The sequence below is a fragment of the Alosa alosa genome, chromosome 7, assembly GCF_017589495.1.
Source record: "Alosa alosa isolate M-15738 ecotype Scorff River chromosome 7, AALO_Geno_1.1, whole genome shotgun sequence".
Taxonomy (NCBI): Eukaryota; Metazoa; Chordata; class Actinopteri; order Clupeiformes; family Clupeidae; genus Alosa; species Alosa alosa.
The window spans coordinates 10633641-10654702 of record NC_063195.1 but is presented as its reverse complement, the minus strand read 5'-3'; the positions used below and the strand labels follow the sequence as shown (position 1 = coordinate 10654702).

At 45.5% G+C, this 21062-nt stretch overlaps 1 protein-coding gene across 6 annotated transcripts; it reads left to right on the top strand.

The window, feature by feature from the left end:
• Nucleotides 1-3: 3 nt before the first annotated feature.
• On the top strand, nt 4-17172 carry LOC125297544 (KH-type splicing regulatory protein). 6 transcript variants are annotated; one of them, XM_048247951.1, is made up of 18 exons: nt 4-307; nt 1477-1579; nt 3106-3183; nt 3427-3463; nt 4798-4862; nt 5203-5332; nt 7057-7086; nt 8824-9001; nt 9432-9530; nt 9769-9873; nt 10425-10527; nt 10702-10856; nt 11893-12210; nt 12547-12656; nt 13010-13098; nt 14286-14489; nt 16467-16636; nt 16967-17172. In XM_048247951.1, exons 1-18 carry the CDS (start codon nt 203-205, stop codon nt 16973-16975), a joined length of 2088 nt encoding a protein of 695 aa, XP_048103908.1. In that variant the 5' UTR covers nt 4-202; the 3' UTR covers nt 16976-17172. The 6 variants fall into 6 exon arrangements, with proteins under 6 accessions (XP_048103908.1, XP_048103910.1, XP_048103912.1 ...); XM_048247953.1 differs by having other exon boundaries at nt 5-307; nt 9769-9867; XM_048247955.1 differs by having other exon boundaries at nt 5-307; nt 10702-10823.
• Nucleotides 17173-21062: the final 3890 nt, after the last annotated feature.

The window sequence follows — 21062 nt, the reverse complement described above, 5'->3', positions numbered from 1 at the left end:
GTCTGATTAGTTGTTTCAACAAATTGTAGAAAGGTAAAGTCCTATTGGCCCTGCGTAACAATACACCCCGCCTTTCCGTTACAATCGTAATTTCCTTATTCCTCCCCGCAGTCGTCTGACCATCTTCCCGCTTCTGCGCATCTGTACCCGGCCTAAACCTCCTGTTTTACCCCTTCACTGTTAGCCCCCCGAAGATCACAACATGTCGGAGTTCAACGCGGTACCGCCACCGGGTGCCGGTGCAGCCCTCGGAGCAGGTGGACTCAAGAAAGATGCTTTTGCGGACGCGGTTCAGCGAGCTCGGCAGGTATGGCAAGAACTGCGGAGCGCTTGTGTGAATGGACCCTTTTGGCTAACCGATGAGGTCGTAACATTAGCTCGAATCAATGGGACCGGCACCGTGTTGGTAATTGTTAGGATCCTGGAAGTTTGTTATCAACGCATATAATACTGGGAGAATATTGGCTGCAATTCAGTTGGGCAATTTGAAGGTTAATTTAGCCAATCAACGTCATATGTGTGCAGCTGTTTCTTCAAGCATTGTCTCGGCTAGCCACGCGATGTAGGCTAGCTACGGGCTACCTAGCCTGCTAGCATGCGTGGCCATGCCATATGAATGTAGCGCTTTCGTTAGCACAGCGAACAATTACTTGCTAAGCCACGCATGTCTCAGTCTAAACATAGGATGGGGTGTGTTCGGTAATTTTTGACATGTGCTATTAATGACGAGTTGACTGCGGTCTGCCCCATAGTCCATGGCCTAGTTTATGGCGTGGTGTGTTGCTAACTAGCCTGATGGCTAATATTAACGCATGGCTAAGAGTAGCGTTTCTTTGGAGCAAACGAGAGGTCAGGTCGGGTAACATTAGCGGTCTGGGGTTTGTTTTGGTTACTTAAACATTTGATCTAGTTAGTAAGGGTGAATGTTCATATGACAATTGATTATGGGGGATGCTAACGTCTATAGATGTTTGTAAATGTAATCTACACATCTGTTGGACGTGTATGAATAATATGATGCCATCAAATGGGTGGTTTAAACATATCAGACCTTAGACTTTTGGACTTAATGTCTCAGTGTATTTTACTGCAATCGGTTTTGCTATCTTGTTTCAGGTTTAAACAAAAGTTTGGCAGCCTACCGTTAACATTAGCGTTAGAGAAAAGCAGAGCGGCCTCAAGTCTTGTCTAGTTTAGCCTCCTCTTATAAACCCATGTGAAGATCGGTCTTGTTGTGTAACACTCACTGCTCCAAATTGTAAACGATAGCCAACGCAGTGCCGTCTACCTTAGTTCAGAAAAGCTTACGTTGTCCTGCTTGCTTTGCCTGACCTGAAGTAATTGATAAAGTCTTGCCGCCATATTGAAATCCAATTCAGTGTTAAGTCTTTCTATAGCGTGAGTAACCACTGGAAAAGTCTGAAACCCCCTAGCGAGAAAGTGAGTTAGGTGTTCATTGCATTGCTTTGTCTCCAGATTGCAGCCAAAATCGGAGGAGATGCTGGACCTCCGATGACGAACAACGGAGGAGCCGAGAGTTACCCCTTCGCTGCCCAGAAACGCTCTCTGGAAGACGCAGGTACACCACACTCAGGCACACTCTCACACGCACACTCTCACACACACACTCACACACACACACACTCTCTCACACACACTCTCTCACACACACTCTCACACACACACTCTCTCACACACACTCTCTCACACACACTCTCACACACACACTCTCACACACACACTCTCACACACTCGCTCGCGCACACACTCGCGCACTTAAACATGTCTGCCTATGCTCACACTTATCAACAGCCACATGCACGCACACTTAGAAAGTGAAAGCACACTCAGCAGATAGTGATGACAAGCTTAAAATTGAAAGCTAGCACTTACTGAGAATATCACACTTCCCCCTCTTTGAATCTGCAGTACAGTTCTTGAATATAGTCATGTAAAGCTACCCATGATGGAACGGTGTGCACGCACACACATTTTCATTGGACAGCAATTCCTTCTGAGTCATGCACCCTACCCCATGCGACCGCAGATGCACTGGGCTGCTGGCCTGAGCCCATAAGTCAGGCACGTGCGCCCCCCTCCTGCCGGCCTATTCTCTATAGGCAGAGGGCTCCGTGGCCCTGCTGGCTGTGCCCAAGAGTTCCGTAATGTGCCCAACCTGGTAACTCATCGGGGCAACGAGGTTGGACAAAGATCATTTGCTTGGTTGAGTCGATCATGACTATAGTCTGATAGCGACGGACCGCCGTAAAACTATTGTTACGAGCGGAAACGCTGCCTGCCGAGTTCATATAATTTCTAGTAACTATAAACTAAACTAACGAACTAACTGTTAGTAAAGTGGTGGTGATGCTCATCCTCAGGGCGTGTGTGTGATGTCATCCTTAGTTTCAGGCATCTGTGTCCGCAAAGTGGTGGTGATTTTCATCCTCAGTTTAATGACAGGTTGGACAAAGATCATTAACTAACTGTTTGGTTGACATGGAGCATAAAGCCTGCATCATGACTATAGTTCGATATTCTCTAGGCAGAGGGCTCCGATGGCCCTGCTGGCCTGTGCCCAAGAGTTCCGTATGTGCCCAACCTGGTAACTCATCGAGGAACTAGCGAGGTTGGACAAGATCATTGCTTGGTTGAGTCGATCATGACTATAGTCTGATAATGACGTATAAACTAAACTAACGAACTAACTGTTACTGTTGTGTTGACATGGAGCATAAAGCCTGCTCTACACACGCCTCATCACTGTTGACATGGAGCATGTTGCCTTTTTTATGCGCAGGAGACGACGTCCGTTAACTCTGGCGTCACTGTGTGTGCGTGCGCGCATGTAAAGTGGTGGTGATGCTCATCCTCAGTTTCAGGCGTGTGTGTGTGATGCTCATCCTTAGTTTCAGGCATCTGTGTCCGTAAAGTGGTGGTGATTTTCATCCTCAGTTTCAGGCTTGTGTGTGTGATGCTCATCCCTAAGTTTCAGGCATCTGTGTCCGTAAAGTGGTGGTGATTTTCATCCTCAGTTTCAGGCGTGTGTGTGTTTATGTAAAACGGTGGTGGTGATGATGCTCATCCTCAGTGTTCTCTCATCAGATGAGCCGGAGAGTAAGAAGATGGCCACCCAGAGCGACAGAGACTCCAGCGCGATCCCCGAATGGGCCGCACAAGCATGTATGGAAACACGCATTGGGTGGTTGAGCCCCCCTCTTACACACACACACACAAACTTTCATCTACACCTATTGATGGCATCATAATGTGTGTGTGTTTGTTGCCGACGCATAATGTGTGTGTTTGCTGCTGACACTTTAGTGTGTGTGTGTGTGTTTGTTTCTGACACGTGTGTGTCTGTTTCTTGCTGACGCGTAATGTGCTTGTTGCTGACCTCTTCCTTGTTTCCCCTTCGTCCTGTAGCCATGGGTGCGCAGCTGGCTGCCCTGTCCCAGCAGAGGTAAGTCTCCTGCTCCTGTACCCTCACTCACCCGCACTGCAACCGTATCTGGGCCACATCCACCCCGCCACACAAGAGCCTCTCCACGGGTGACTGTTGCACGATTAGAACTGATTTATAGGCCAAGTGACATTGCCACTCAAAAGGCAGGACGTTTCCCACTTCCCAGTTGCTCATGAGCTCACCCGAACGGATTCATAGTCCATGCTTGCTACGTGGAGGCGAATGCACTTGGCTATGTAAGGTGTTTTTGTAATAGGACGCAGGGGCGAGTGCTAGCGCACCGAAATGTGTTTTTGTAATACGATACAACTATATTTGTCAGTTGTGCTGAAATTTTTTTTGCATCCCTGGGCAGCTCATTTAAGGATGGGACAGAAACGAGACATACATGTAAGACAAATAGTAGCATCAACAGACAAACATGAAACTTAGCCACATATGACATATAACATAAAACATGACTGAAGACAAAGCATACATATATTACAAACAGGCTACATCAATCTGGCCAGCCTGAGCATGCTCTTGTTGTGGGCGTCCTGGAAGAGGTGTGCTACAGGTAGCTCAATGATCTTTGAACAAATTGTATCTACTCAGCCAGTAATAGGACGAGTGCCCAGTCGTGAGTTTCTGATGGAGGCGCATCGTCCGCTTGGACTGAAGGAGGTGGTGCGCTCCTTTCGTGCACATTTGTGCACTTTGAAGACGTACGACATTGATGCGCGATTACAGTTGTTGGGAGGTACACGGCACCTCCTGCATGCCGCGTTGAGTCGATTCTCGGCAAGCGCCGCGTGTGCGGGACGCAGACGCAGGACCACACCAGGCCTATGAGAAGGCATTTTAAAAATATGCGTGACATTTGCGTTATCAACTGCGTCTTTGAACTATCCCAGTTCTCAGGCAGGCACTAATTCCGTGCCTGAATTCAAGCGTGGACCAAGATTTGTAACCTGTATCATTATATAAAGCAGCTTCAAACTGTTTCCAATGTCTTCAGACATAGAAATTGTCCTTGCTTTAAAGGTTGTATCAGCGAGCTAGCTCTGTTTTGTTTGAACATCAACAAAAGTGACATCCCTGCTATCGCTGATACAACCTTTAAGCCAAGTGTCTGTTAGGAGCAGAATATCTCTCATTGAGGACATAGGTGTAGACTGATGATTAGATTAATGCAATGTCAAACTCAATAAATCAATAGTTGTGCTTCTCCCAATGTTGGTGTTGAGAGAGTTCAGATCTTAATGCTGTAGCCTTAGAATGTTCTATAAGGGTTCCAAGGGGCCTTTAACTAACATGCTCTCTCCCCCCCCACCCCATCCCCCCTGCAGCAATGTTTCTCGTCCCTCACAAATGACGGAGGATTACAAAGTGCCTGACGGAATGGTGGGCCTTAGTGAGTACCCCTCCATGAACGCACACACACACGCTGACAGTCCTGCACATAACTCGTGCAAGTACACACACTAAGCTGGTTGGCCACACACACTCTAACCTGCACATAGTTACATACTCATTTTTACTTTTAAAGTAACAACTGAAACGCATATATTGGTAAAGAGTGTATTACAAATTAAATATAGAAAGTAAATGGTTGCTGTGGAAGTTGGTGTTCATTTTGTCTGATATTAAAAATGACTATCATCAGTGTCTCACACACACACACCCCTTCACTTGGTAGTCATCGTTGTTCCTGATGCAGTGATCTGATTGGCTTTCTTCTGTGTTCTGTTCAGTCATTGGTCGAGGAGGAGAGCAGATCAACAAGATCCAGCAGGATTCGGGCTGTAAGGTCCAGATAGCCCCCGACAGCGGAGGCATGCCCGACCGCAGCGTCTCCATCACTGGGTCTCCAGAGTGCATCCAGTGAGTCAAACACACACACACACACACACACACACACACGTACGTGTGTCTGTCACTGGGTCTCCAGAGTGCATCCAGTGAGACACACACACACACACACACACACACACACACGTACGTGTCTGTCACTGGGTCTCCAGAGTGCATCCAGTGAGTCAAACACACACACACACACACACGTACGTGTCTGTCACTGGGTCTCCAGAGTGCATCCAGTGAGTCAAACACACACACACACACACACACACACACACGTACGTGTCTGTCACTGGGTCTCCGGAGTGTATCCAGTGAGTCAAACACACACACACGTACGTGTCTGTCACTGGGTCTCCAGAGTGCATCCAGTGAGTCAAACACACACACACACACACACACACACGTACGTGTCTGTCACTGGGTCTCCAGAGTGCATCCAGTGAGTCAAACACACACACACACACACACACATCGCGTGGTGTCTGTCACTGGGTCTCCAGAGTGCATCCAGTGAGTCAAACACACACACACACACACACACACACGTACGTGTCTGTCACTGGGTCTCCAGAGTGCATCCAGTGAGTCAAACACACACACACACACACACACACGTACGTGTCTGTCACTGGGTCTCCAGAGTGCATCCAGTGAGTCAAACACACACACACACACACGTGTCTATCACTGGGTTTCCAGAGTGCATCCAGTGAGTCACTCACACTGTCACACTAGTCTTATCTGGACTCTGTTGCTTATTCCATATCAAGACAATACCAAGAAGGACTTAATTTTGTGAACTTTTATTTATTTAATTTTTATTTATTTAGTAAGATATGGTGCAACTTTCAAGCGTTACATGCCACACGTTCGTCTTCAGTCACTTTTACCGCTGTTTCCGCCGAAGGGGGTGGGGGGGGGGGTGGTCGCTAATCTTTGCGACAGACAAGTTAATGGTGGTTGTCAATGTTCCATAGGCATCCACATGGGCGTGCTTCGCTAAGACGGGCCGTAGTTAAGCTTAGGCATAAGTTCAGTTGGTGCAACTGACTTAAGTTGAATTCCAAAGACTGGTCTTAACAAAGATCAACTTAACAGTTAGGACCAGGCGTAGCAAAGTAGAGTTGGTGCAACCGGCCCCAGTGAGTCTCTCACACACGTGAGACAGATAGACACACAGTGGTACAGACAAATCACCGGACACCCCCGAGTGTGGAGTGTACACACACACACACACACACACACCCTGGTTATCACCGCGTCTGGTTATCACCGCATCTCCTGAGTGCACCCAGTAAGATACCCACATGCACGCACAAATAATGTTCATGTAAACCTTTCAAACCATGCATTTCCTCAACGAATTCAGTAGGCGTGAGATCCACTAACTTGCTTACACGCTCATTCACGTCACACACGCACACACGCACGCACACACACACACACACACACACACGTACACACAAGCACACACACACACACACACTCTAATCCATGTGCAGCAAGTGTGTGTTTAGTACCATCACTGACACACACACTCTAATCCATGTGCAGTAAATGTGTGTTTAGTACCATCACTGACACACACACACACTCAATCTTCTCCCCAGTGCATCCAGTAAGTATATGTATATGGTGCCATGCAGTGTAAGTAAGTGTGTGTGTATATGGTGCCATGCAGTGTAAGCCTAGTAATGTTTTGCTCTTTTGTTTCCTTATGGTTGACACTCCTCCACTGTGAGCAGGCCTCCCATGGTCCTGGAGCACGTGGAGAAGTTAGTGCACTTTACCCCTCTCAGCCCAGGCTTAAAGCAACACTATGTAGAAAATATCAGGCTTAAAGCAACACTATACATCAGGCTTAAAGAAACCCTATATCAGGCTGAAAGCAACACTATGTAAATATGAGGCTTAAAGTAACATTATGTTGAAAATAACAGGCTTAAAACAACAGTATTTAGAAAAATATCAGGCTTAAAACAAGTCGTATGTAGATATTTTACCTTAGAGTAACAGCCTTAAAGCAACACTATGTAAATATTTTCTCTTGAAATAAAATTACATTATGTAAAAAATGAAAGGCTTAAAGTAGCGCTCTGTAGATATTTTACCTTAAAGGTGCAGTCAGCGAATTGCGTAGGAAGTTGTATGTTTGTGTTTGTTTATATTTATTACCAGATGCTTTTGTCCAAAACAATGTATAATCCAATTTTTATTAAGGTTCAAACAAAACATGCCAGAGGTAGTTCACCCCCCTCTTCAGCATTCACAGAAAAATTCCATGTAGGGTTTTGTTTTTGTTTGGGCAACCAACTGCACACACTTTGTTTCCAGTTTTTGGAGCCTGGGCTGTCTAGAGAAATGGTATGGCCAGCTAGTGGTGATTGCTGAATGTGACAAAAATTTTTATGGGCGTGTACGATCACTGACTGCACTTTAAAAATAACACTATGTAGTCATTTTACCCTAAAATAACAGGGTTAAAGCAACACGGTGCCGTTATTTAACACAGTACCGCTCTCAGCTCAAGCTTAGAGCAACACAGTGTAGTTATCTTGCCTAAGAACAACAGGCATAAAGCAACACAACATTGTTTTACATTAAAATAGCACCGTCAGGCTTAGAGCAACACCATGTAGATATCTTAGACTTTACCGCAATTTCCCAACTATTACCCGTGGCTTGTATATTGATTTTGCAAAATTTCTTCAGCTATGAGGTTAATACATGGGGCCAGTTAATATGGTATTCACATGGTTTTGTTTCTTTTAACTTGCATAAAAGACTTTCCTGTGACTTGTACAAAATAGCGGCTAATACACAGGAAATTACTGTACCTGTCTTCTACCTTAAAATATCAGCCGTCGGGATCATGATCCTTTTTTTCCTATTTTGGACTCATTTGGTACCCACTTATCGCTAATTTGGCGACCCAGTATGATAAGTTGAGAAAAGGGATACTTCCTACATAGTGTTTATTGAATGCTTAATTATCCAAGTTAAAGTGTCACTTGAATTATTTATTTATTTATTTGCCTCAAGACTGGATGCTGATCGATTAATCAATTAATGTAATTAAGGGTAAAAATAGCAAAATTCTCCGATTCCATCTTAGGCATGAACCTTTTCAGGTAACTGTCTTAAAGCAGGAAGTGCAAGATGTCGTGTGTGTGGACAAAATTAAACATTTGATGACGTCTTGGGCTTTGGCAAGGACTTTCTGACACTATAGAAATAACAACTACTGATTAAACGATTAGTTTCATAATCGATTGATCTGCCAAAGTCTCAGTAGTTTTTCCGTTCCTGCCTATCAGGATGTAGATTTCCTTGAATGTATCTTCGGTGTAAAGGACATGAAGTGATTTTCTTTTTTTTTTTAATTAAATACACAAAGCATGGAGCGATTTGGTATGTTGAGCCTTGGCTCTCTGGATTACTGAACAGCTGTTTGCTTTTGTTTTTTTAATTCCCCTTGGACATATTTCTCTCTTCTTTCACTCTGTCTGCAGGAAAGCTAAGATGCTATTGGACGAGATTGTGTCGCGGGGGCGTGGCACCCCTCCCACAGCGTTCCATGAGAACGGGGGTCAGGGGGGTCAGGGCGGTCACATGCAGGAGATGATCATCCCCGCTGGCAAGGCTGGACTCATCATCGGCAAGGGAGGAGAGACCATCAAGCAGCTGCAGGTGTGTGTGTGTGTGCGAGGGAGAGAGAGAGTAACAGAGACCATCAAACAGCTGCGTGTGTGTGGGAGAGGGAGTAACAGAGACCATCAAGCAGCTGCAGGTGTGTGTGGGAGAGGGTAACAGACCATCAAACAGCTGCGTGTGTGTGTAGGGGGGAGTAACAGAGACCATGCATTGGCTAAGGAGCTGGGCTAGCATGCAGTGGCTACTAAGGAGCTGGGCTAGCATGCAGTGGCTAAAGAGCTGGGCTAGCATGCAGTGGCTAAGGAGCTGGGCAGGCCTGAAAAGTTGTGGGTTCAAGTCCCAGCTTCCACTGCGGTGCCCTTGAGTTACTGTTGATATATGTAAGGTGCTTTGGATAAAAGCATCTGCTAAATTAATAAATGTAAATAAATGTTATACTTTGTCTGTGTGTGTGTGTCTGTTGTAGGAGCGTGCAGGTGTGAAGATGATTCTGATCCAGGATGCGTCCCAGGGTCCCAACATGGACAAGCCACTGCGCATCATCGGAGACCCCTACAAAGTGCAGGTATGACCCCATCCTCCCCATCACCCCACACCCTACACCTTTGAGTCTTAGACCACAAGGCCCACTCCTACCGCTCACCTTTAAGCTTTATTTTAACGAAAGTCCCCAACTCCTGCTTATGTGTCCATTTACATGTATTCATTTGGCGGATAGGCTACTGAAAGACATTAAAGGGAATGATTTCATGTAGCAAGTAGTAATTGTGTGAGCGTGTGTTTTTAAATCTCCCTCTCTGCAGCAAGCGCGTGAGATGGTCCAGGAGATCCTGAGGGAGAGAGACAACCCAGGCTTTGAGAACCGCGGCGAGTACGGTTCTCGCATGGGAGGAGGGCTGGAGGTGTGTGTGAGTCTTGAATCCTGATAAATGTGAAATATATCTGCCTACCTGTGTGTGTGTCAATCGCTTGGTGTGTGTGTGTCTGCCTGCCTGCCTGTGGGTGTGTGTGTCGATCGCTTGGTGTGGGTGTGTCAATCGCTTGGTCCATGATCAAAATGAGTCTTAATTCACCAACTTAAGTTCACAAATCACCAGTCATTAACCAAGCAGCCAAGCGACTTGCAAGTGATGCCTTTCACTAGTATGAAAGACTGGACCTTTTTAAAAAAAAAACAAAAAACAAAAAAGTCAAGGCTATGCATGAGATCTGCCACAAGCAGTTACTGGTTAATTTTCCACCTACTGTTTTTTGTTTGTGTGTGAATATTGTAAGTCTGTAGTAAGTTAAAACCTAATAATGACGTTTTCAAGAGTGGTTTGTGTAGCCACTGTAGTTATTTTTTTACGTCCAGGTAATCTTACTTTTGTATGCATCAGTGCTGCTGTTGTGTGTTAGCTGGAACTGGCACATAAATGCCATGGAAAGGTTGACTTTGTGCTCTGCTGTGATTGGACAGATTCCAGTTCCCCGCCACTCTGTGGGTGTTGTGATTGGCCGAAGCGGTGAAATGATCAAGAAGATTCAGAATGACGCTGGAGTCAGGATACAGTTTAAGCCAGGTAAGACGGCCCAGTGCTGTGGTATCCTACATCAGCATTATTGTGTTTATGGAACAAATTGTTTGGTTTGATTTATAGTCAGTCAAATTGTTTATGTATTGCTAGAGAAAAATAATTGCCTTAACTTAAGATACTAAGATACTAAGTCCTCTCTCTCTCTCTTCCCAAGCGCAGACGACAGCAGCGGTCCTGATAAGATCGCCCACATCATGGGTCCTCCTGACCGCTGCGAGCACGCCGCCAGCATCATCAACGACCTGCTGCAGAGCATCCGCGCCCGCGAGGAGGGAGGCGGGGTAAGAGAGGGTGGGAGTGAGGAGGGAGACTGGGTAAGAGAATGTCTGTGTGTGCCTGACATTTTGCATTTACATTTAGCAGACACTTTTCTTCCAAAGTGACATGCATATATCAGTTCTGTTACAAGGGACTACCTTGTGCCTTGCTCAAGGGCACAAGCCTAGCAGGTGGCAATCCCAGCGCTACCACCGCCCCAGATACAGATTTAAGGCTGAATTATGCTTCTGGGTCGAATCTGACGGTTCAGCCGCCCAGAGTATCCAAGTCGCCGTGTACCCCCTCCGGCCCTGTGCAGTCGCCCGACACGCACCAAAATTTGTGACTTCCTGTCGGTGACTCAGACTACAAGGACTGTGATTGGTAAACTTGCCCTGTGTTGATGGCCTGCTGTTTCAAGCAACCTGTTGTGGGCTTTGTAACCAAAATATGTCTTGAGTTTATTTTCAATGACCGGCTTATCCGATTGTACAGCGTCTATTTGTTAGCAACGTTTTAAAATCAGCACTTTGCCAGCATGCAGTACTTTCTGGGCAGTTGTGGGAAGTTTGCACGTGAACATAACTGTCTGGCAAACACCTCGCAGATATCCTCAGACTTTTTTTTACCTAATAACCTAGTTAATGGATTACTGTGTATTTCTTTAACTTTTACCAAATGTAAGCAAGAAAAAGCCAAACAAATAACATTTATATTCCAACACGGCAGTCTACGGAGACGCAGAACTGAAAGGTTCATGGCACTGTTGAGGCAACGCTGTTGCCACTGCTCGGAGTCGACGCAGAAGCATAAATCAAGCTTGTAGAGTGTTTGTCAGGATACAAGGATTTTATTTGTGACCATACATAGAAATTTTGTAAAACATGTAGTGAAATGGCATTTAGCAGCTCAGTGCTCTGGGAGACGGAGTAAAAGTTTGGGGTGCGTGCGGTCCTTTACGTGTATGCTGTGTCTGTGTGTGTGTGCTGGGAACTCCACACACACACACGATAACACACACTTATGAGAGTTGTATTGTGTCTTCGTTACGTTGTTGCTGCTTTTAACCTTTAACCCTCTTTCCTACCGCAGGGCCCCCCTGGTCCCCCAGGCACCGGTATGCCCCCTGGTGGTCGTGGGCGGGGGCGCGGCGGTCCCCCCGGCGGCTGGGGCGGTCCCCCCGGTGCTGGCGGCGGCGAGATGACCTTCTCCATCCCGGCGCACAAGTGCGGCCTCGTCATCGGGCGCGGAGGCGAGAACGTGAAGGCCATCAACCAGCAGACGGGCGCCTTCGTGGAGATCTCACGCCAGCCGCCACCCAACGGCGACCCCAACTTCAAGCTGTTTGTCATCCGCGGCTCTCCGCAGCAGATCGACCACGCCAAGCAGCTCATCGAGGACAAGATCGAGGTGAGGGAGGGAGGGAGATGGACTGGGGTGGGGGGCAGTAGATCATGGTGCGGTGAGTGAGGGGGGCAGTAGATGATCATGAGGGGGGCAGTAGATGATCATGAGGGGGGCAGTAGATGATCATGAGGGGGGCAGTAGATGATCATGAGGGGTGAGTGGAGGGGGTCATTTAAAGAGGTGGAGATGGTCTTAGAGATGAATGATGAACAGATGGGAGGAGCGAGATAAACGTGGTCTAATGTGGTTCTTCACGTGGTCTAATGTGGTCCAGTGGGGTTCCTGCTGTTTCCTGCGGGGTCTAATATGTTTTCTCTCTCGTGGTTCTGCTCCTGACAGGGTCCTCTGTGTCCTGTTGGACCTGGTCCTGGTGGTCCGGGCCCTGCCGGGCCTATGGGCCCCTACAACCCAAACCCATACAACCCAGGCCCACCCGGGGGACCCCCACAGTAAGTATACACACACACACACACACACACACACACACACACACACACACACACACACACACACACACATTATACTCCAGCACACACATTCACTCTCACACAAACACTTTGAGCTGTTGAGCTGCCAGCTTTGATTTCAGGCAATTTTACACTTGTTTGATTACTACTGATGTTGAAGTATACTAATACAACTGTTCTTGTTCAATTGGGGGCAGTATAGCAATGAGCCATTATAATTGGGCAGTAGTATGTTAGATGAGTCTATATCATTTTTGTGTGTGCGTGTGTACTGATATCAGTGTAATTTAACTTCACCAATTTCTCCCTCTCCTTCCCTCTCCTTCCCTCTGTAGTGGAGGGCCCCCTGGAGGTCCCCAGTATGCTCCTCAAGGCTGGGGCAACACCTACCAGCCATGGCAGCCACCCGCCCCACACGATCCCAGTAAGTCAACACACACACACACACACACACACACAGCCCAGTAAGTGGGAAAACTCTCACATGATCCCAGTGTGCATGCACATGCAAAGAGTTTGTGTGGGATCCAAGTTGGAAATATATATAGTCAGCACATGCATCTACACTTGATCCTAACTAACATACTGCATGTTGAATTGTGGTCTGCTGCCCCCTGCTGGCGGCATTGCAATTGGTCCATTATCATGCAGTAATAACGGCTGCACTTTGGGAATCACTGCTCTATTCCAAAATGGCAGACTCTTTCCTTAACAGTCGTCCATGGGTCACCATCAGTTGAACTCCCCAGATCTACAATAGCACACTTTATTTATTCTATCCCCTCCTCTGCACACATCTCACTAGCAGCAGAATGTAGCCTACGTTCTAGTTGATCAATAGGGGTGTGCATGTATAGTCGAACAATCGGTCAACCATTTGGGATATAGTATTCAAATATTGATATGCCTATTTGGTTATTCTAAAACACACAGAATTGTGGAAATTGTGCTACCACGATAGCATAGCATAGAAGTCATGCTAAACGGTAGAGGTTCTTCTACCACGTCACTGTTAATTAAGTTAGATCCACTGTTTATTGTGACGGCAAGAGTCTGAGTCATTTTCCCGTTTTCTTTGTTCTGTTTATCCAATTTGTTTGAGACTATAGCCTACACAATGCAAGGAAACAGTAATTAAAAGGGAGACCTGAATTGAGTCTAATGAAGGACTGTAGCAACGAGTGTTTAGCAACACAATGTGAACCACACTGTAAGTGGAAAGACCAGACTCTATCTACCTTGTGCTCTTGTTAATGCGCCCTCAGAATAGCAGTGTTGGCAATGTGAACAACGCTGTTCGCTATTCGAGTATCGTGAATTATTTGTATGCACAGCCGTACCTGACGGTCTTAACTTTGCACAGCGAAAAATAAGTTTCAGTATGCACACAGCAAGGGGCAACATAAGGCGACGAAGTGAGCAAGCATCGTAACCTAGTCTGCCTGGTTTTGACCTTTAGACGGAATGGGTTTCTCAACCAGCTGGTCATCAAGCTCCATCAGCACATTCACGGTCATTTGATCCTCTTCCATTTCCCCTCTGCTGGTTATTTTGTTGACTGTTTATCTATTTGTGTTTAATTTTTTTCCCCCCTTCATCTCTGCCCCTAAGGTAAAGCAGCAGCAGACCACAGTGCAGCCTGGGCTGCCTACTATGCGCAGTACTACCAGCAGCCACAAGGTGGTGCCATGCCTGGTCAGAACCCAGCCGCCCCTGCAGCTGCTCAGCCCCCTGCGGATCAGAACCAGCAGGCCCAGGCGGCTGGGGGCCAGCCAGACTACACCAAGGCCTGGGAGGAGTACTATAAGAAGATGGGTAAGGAAACGCGTGCTCGAGTGTTCGTCTTTAAAATTGCCAGCTCTGTCGTCTTTTCCCCTCAACCTTTGCTCCTTTCCACCTTATTGCTCTATTCCTTTTCTTTCAGCAGACAGGGGACCTTTCTTTATCTGTCTGTTTGTAGCACTGCCACAAAAGTTAAAGGTTGTATCAGTGATTTCAGGCCCAAAAAAAAAGGCCCAAACAAAAATGACCACGTTCATCTAATCTTTCCTAAGAATCCGCTAGCTGCCTGCCCCAGAAGCAGGCCGTCAAAAAAAATGTGTCTCTGTAGGCAGCCTAGGCTCCAAGATTTGTACACAAAAACAATTGCTACCAACAAGGGTTGGCAACCAGGGATGGATTACTGCACGGGCCTACCGGGCCCAAGCCCAGGGGCCCAATGGGGTCAGGGGGCCCTGAAGCCCAAGCCTTTGCATGGAATCATTGCCTCAATATCATCAAATCAGGATGTAGGCTATGAATCTGATTGAATTTAGTATTGGCTATCCCCAAAATGCACCAGAATACAGGAAATCACATCAAACAAATTAAAAAATTTCTGGGGGAGGACCCCCAAACCCCCCCCCCCCACACATATACGACAATAAGTGTGGGGCCCTTAATACATCTGGGTCCAGGGGCCCGAAAGTTCATAATCCGCCCATGAGCTAGCTCTGTTTTGTTTGAACATCAACAGAAGTGATGTATCCCCGCTATCGATGATACAACCTTTAACACAGGAGTCACTTTACTGAAGCCCAGTTATAAAAATAAATAGTTATAGGAAACGCACTTATATAGGCTACCTGTCCCCATTTATTTTATAAGTTTCCCATCCTGTTTATGGCCCTCTTGCCCTGTATTGAATATCTAATTTGTATTGACATTTTTACACATGTTAAAAAAAAACTATAACTAGGACTAGGCCTACTCGGGAAATTGAACAACTGATATCCGTAGCCTATGTCAAGCCGGTGAGACTGATCAGTTTGTGACCTGGAGTCATCTCTTTCTTTCTGGAGAACTTAATTGAGTTTTTGCTCTTTTTCGGGTGGATAATTAAGACTGGTGTCGGGGCTCTTCAGTTATCGTTTCTTGCAGGATTTGTGGATTACCTTTTTCGTTTTGGAGTATCTAGGCATGCATCACAGGTGTGCATAGTAGGCCTACAAGCTGAGCCAGCGTGCGCGCTGTGAGTGCCCATATATCTGACGTGCAGCTTATGGAGGGCAGTTCCAGCATTATGGATGTGACAGTTGGACTCATATTGGTAAAGAAAATGCCTTGGAGCAGGGGCAAAATTAGTATCAGTGAATTAATTTGCGTAACTTTTAATGTAACCTCTGTCCTCTGAATACTGAAAATTCCTCAAATTTTATATAATAATTTACATCCTAAGAATACAAGGCATTTTAGCAGTGTTATTTTAGCAGTGAATTCATTGGATATAGGAGGAACAGGATGAGATTCTGAGAATGCAGTGAGGAAAGGTAACCTAACATGCCTTTCAGCCCAGTTGACGTATTGGCTGCAATATGCAAAATATAGCTGTAAAGTAGCTTCCCGTAATACTCCCATTTTATTCAAAGGTAGAACGCTACTGACAACCCCATCCAGGCTTCCACGCATGCTTGTTTACACTGAATACAAGCTGAAGTGCAAAACGAAAGTAGGCCTAACGTTTGCCTACTGCCCCTATCAATGCAGATATTTCAAATAAAAACTAAAAGTATAAAACGTATATCCTTGATTAGCCCATGTTGGGTTTTGTGGAAGAGAAAATGGACTGTTTTAGTAGTAGTATTAGGCAGTATGCAGTCAGATAGGTCACCATGGGCATATTTGGTTTAGCTATAGATGGATTCACAAATAAATAAATTGGCCTACATTTGGCAGGATACTTGATATACAGGCTAAATGCAAATATGGCAATGTATTATATTATTTTACTTATTATTATCTCTCCCCCTGCAGCTCAGGCAGGAACTCCAGCAGCTCCTGCGGCAGCGGCGGCTCCAGCGGCTACAGCAGCAGCAGGCCAGCAGGACTACAGCGCCGCCTGGGCCGAGTACTACAGGCAGCAGGCCGCCTACTATGGACAGACTGGACAGAGCCAACCGGCTGCTCCACAGCAGGGACAACAGGTATGTGCACGCACACACACACCCTTGTAGACTACGCACACACACAAGCACGCACACGCGCGCGCGCACACACACACCCTTGTAGACTATGCACACACACAAGCACGCGCACGCGCGCACACACACACCCTTGTAGACTACGCACGCACACACACGCTTTTTGTCAGCCACACACACACACCCTTGTAGACTACGCACGCACACAAGCTTTTTGTCAGCCACACACAATATGACACACACACACACACACACACACACACATGGTTTATCTTGTAGGTAACCTGACACTGTTTCTCTCTTCTCTTTACCTCCCTCTCCCTTCTTCTGCAGGCCCAGTGAAGCCCTGTCTCCCTGTTCGGCGAACATCACCACCTTCCTCCTCCTCCTCCCCTCGGACTTTGCCCTTCTCCCTCCAGCATCTTCATCCCCCTGGCCAGAACCTGGAGCCAAGCAGTTTAGTTTTGCTTTACTCCTTTTATGTCTGAGGGAAAGAAAATCCTCCTCCACATTCTTCCTTTTTTTTTTTTTTTTTTTTTTTTTTTAACAGACCCTCAATCTCCAACCACCCTAACTAATGTGAGAACTGTAAAGACAGCAAAATCAGATTTTGTTTTGTTTTTGTTTGTTTTGCATTTGATTTTTTCCTTTTAGTCCTTCCTTCTCTGGGGTGAAAGAACTTTGAGGGTTGTGGTCTTGATCAAAAAGGGAACTTTCTGGAAAAAAAAATAAAAAATAATAATCTGCATCGCTGGTCACCATCCCTCGTCAGTCCAGCCCTAGAATATTCTGGAGTTCACCGTAATCATCCTATGCTAGAATTCCCCTGGCCCGGCCATGACCATTCTATGCTAGAACCTTCTGGAATTCTGCATCACTGGCTAACTCCTCCCCTTCTCTAACTGAACTTTCTGGAAATCAACCACCCTCGCCCTCACGCCCCCTTCAGGCTGTTGTAATTATTCCCGTTTCCTTCTTGACTGTTGTAAAATGATTTCCTTTCTCTCCATTATCTTCATGTTTGAATTAACAACCGTTTCACCCCCCCTTCAATAGTCCATTTTGAGCACTCATCAGTCTGATTCTACTAATGCATAGAACAAATTCTGCTCCTTTGTACAAAATGTTTCTCTGTTTTTGTTTTTATAATAAGTGAATTTTGATTTTCATATGCTTTTAGTTGTTTTATTTTGTTTTTAAATGAAATGAAATCTCTAGTTTTGAGTTGGAACATTCCTAGTGTTGAAGTACTTCTCAATTTCTCCCTGTGTCATTTTCTTTTTCACGAATAAGAGTGTGGGCTTGTCTATTGCGATACACTTTGTGTGTGTGTGTTTGTCTCTGTACACAGCAGCGGGGCGAAGGAGATTGTGTACACTGAATCGTATATGTATGAATGGAAGTGAGCATTGATTTGGTGTCCTACAGTGTACATATTAGTCTGAAACATTGGTGTGTGTGAGACAGTAACTGTACGATGTGACTGACTGATTGATTAAACTGAGGGTGTGCTTGCATGTACACAACGTTGAATGGCAAAACAATGTTGTACACTGTTAGTGTGTGTGTGTGATTTTTGCTTGCTAAAAATGTCCTGTTTGTGTGTGCACGCATAAAGTTGCATGCACAAGAGAAGTTGAAAGAGTGTGTGTGTGTGTGTGTGTGTGTGATGGTACGTAAAAGAAGCCCGTCTGTCCTGCATTGTTGATTCCCTCCTTTCTTTACAAGCGGATGTCTCATTTGACCTTTTTGTTTTTGCCCCTCCCCCCTTGAGTTCCAAGAAGTCATGCTGTTATATAAATATATATATATATTGTACGCTTGGTTTTTTACTTTTTACTGCTTGTTTTTAAGAACTTCACAATAAAAGAGGATATACAGACTTCTCATCAGACAGATTTGTACATTGGGCTCTGTGTGTGTATTTTAAATAGATTTTAAGTGGGACTGTGTGTATGCGTGTGTTAAGATGGTGTGTGTGTGTGTGTGTGTGTGTGTGTGTGCGCACGCACTTCTTGAGTAGCTGAACTGAAACCAACATGTACCCACATATTTTCGGTCCTCATGTGTTTACGTCAACCTCACAATGGCGTCACACGTGGCCGATCATGAGGGTGACCCATAGATGTGTCTTAATGACCCAACTGCCCATGTGAACTAGTCCGGGTACATATTGCAGGTGATAGAAGAGCCCTCTGGCTTTGTGTTGCAGGACAATGAAGCCAGAATGCTCTTCTATTAGGAGATTTACTCCACTCTATTTACTCTGCCACTAAACACAACACCGTAGAAGGAGAGAGTTGCAACACACTTTGATGACCATGTGATCAAACGCTCTAATGAACCTGTGCTGAATGGCTTTATCGCAGGAGGGTGAGTGAAGCTCTAATAAACCTGTGCTGAACGCAGGGGTGCAGCTACCCATTTTTGAGGGGTATGCAACAACAATATTGCCCCCAAAAAAAAAAACACAACTAAAGCAAAACAAAAGGCCAATAATTTACACTATTATTTTGCATTAGTGTCTATTGAATATGTTTTTAAAGAAATGCTGCCAATTTAATGTTTAACTTGATGTTATACTTGATAAGTAGCCTATTGATAAATGGTGCATTGCCACTTTAAGAGAGTCTAAACGGTTCTCATAACGTCATTTTTCCAGCTATTGCTCACAATTGATAAGGCTGATAGGCACTCTAGCCTTGTTTGTTTGCACCACATTGACAACACAATATTAAGTTATTACAAGGAGCCTTCATTGTTAGGATATGGAAACATGTTGCTGCTAGCATGACATTTCTGTTTGCAGTTGGCCATTAAAAGTGCAGTATAAGCCACCTAGCTATCTGAATGGAATAGGCTATGTTTCAATCGGCATTATGCTTAGTCTGTTAACATTCATATTTGCAAGCCTCCAAGTACACGTCATCACTTTAAATCCTACCTGTTGCCTTTCACCGTCCACTTATTTAACTGCTGTTGCATCCCTTGACATGCCATCTCCTTTTCCCTCTTTCTTTTTCTATTTTTAGTTGTCAACAGCTTTTTTTTGCTGTATCCATCTTTTTCCATAGACGGCAACTCACTACTCGTAGGCCTATCTGCTCGTCCAGCGCTCCTATGATGGAATCTTATGAGATAGGGCGCCTACTCTAGCCTGTTAGTGCTCTAAAATGTTATAGAACATTGAGAAAATGTTGAAATGATTTAGAAACGGACAGCAGTAGCTACATATAGAAAATACCAAATATATTTTTTTTATTTTTTTTTACATCGTTTTGGCGCCCCCATGGAGCTGCGCCCCTATGCGCCGCATATAGCGCATACCCACTTTTTGCGCCACTGGCTGAACGGCTGTATCGCAGGAGGGTGAGTGAAGTTCTAATGAACCTGTGCTGAACGGATGTATCGCAGGAGGGTGAGTGAAGTTCTAATGATCGCAGGAGGGTGAGTGTATTTCTAGATGCTGGAGGGCGTAAATTAGTATCTCATTACTGACCAATTGGCCGATTTCAGTTCCAAAACTCCCATAATCCAGGAAACTGGCATGGAAAAGCGCTGCCCTTGTTCTCCATGGTCTCAAGTCAAGTCTTTATTTTTTAAAATCACCTGGAATTCATTGTGGTGATGAACCTTTGAGTATTTTCAGACCAGTTCTGAGTAGACGGGTGTTGTAAATTTCACAGATTTTAAGGCAGCGTCAAGAATAATTGGGCTGGAACTCCCTATACTCGCTCGCTCGGGGAGCAGTGAGGGGTTAGGTGCCTTGCTCAAGGGCACTTCAGCCACAGCCCACTGGTCGGGGCTTGAACCGGCAACCCCCCGGTTACAAGTCCAGAGTCCTAACCAGTGGGCCACGGCTGCCCATGGCTGCCCTCTAAAAAAGTGAATGCAAAAATATCTGACTCACAGCTAACATGACTAAACAATATAAGAAAATCAGTTAATTAAATGCAAACATTACATTAATATAGTGCTTCTCCAGGCACCTGAAGCACTTTACAGTGAGGGGAAGGGGACGTGTTCACCACTGTGCAGCACCTACCTAAGTGATGCACAACAGCCAACAGCAGCATCAGAATGCTCACCACAACACGAGAGCCACCACACACCAGCTTGATGTGGACAGTAAATTAACTGATCAGATGATTACACTTGTCAATGTCAATTTATTTATATACAATGGTAGTTGAGCAAAGTGCTGTACATTAAGAGAAAAAAAGAAAATATGTACCATACGTAATATAGAAAGGTAATCAGTAAATACAAACTACACCAAAGAGTGAAATCACTTGAGGATGATTTGGTGGGCTGGATGGAATGAACCTGGTTGGGATTTCAGCTGGGACACAGGAAAGCCCTATGGCTCCTATTTTTTGTGGTAAGTGCCATGGGATCCTTTATGTCCTCAGTTAAGGAGGGCAGCTCC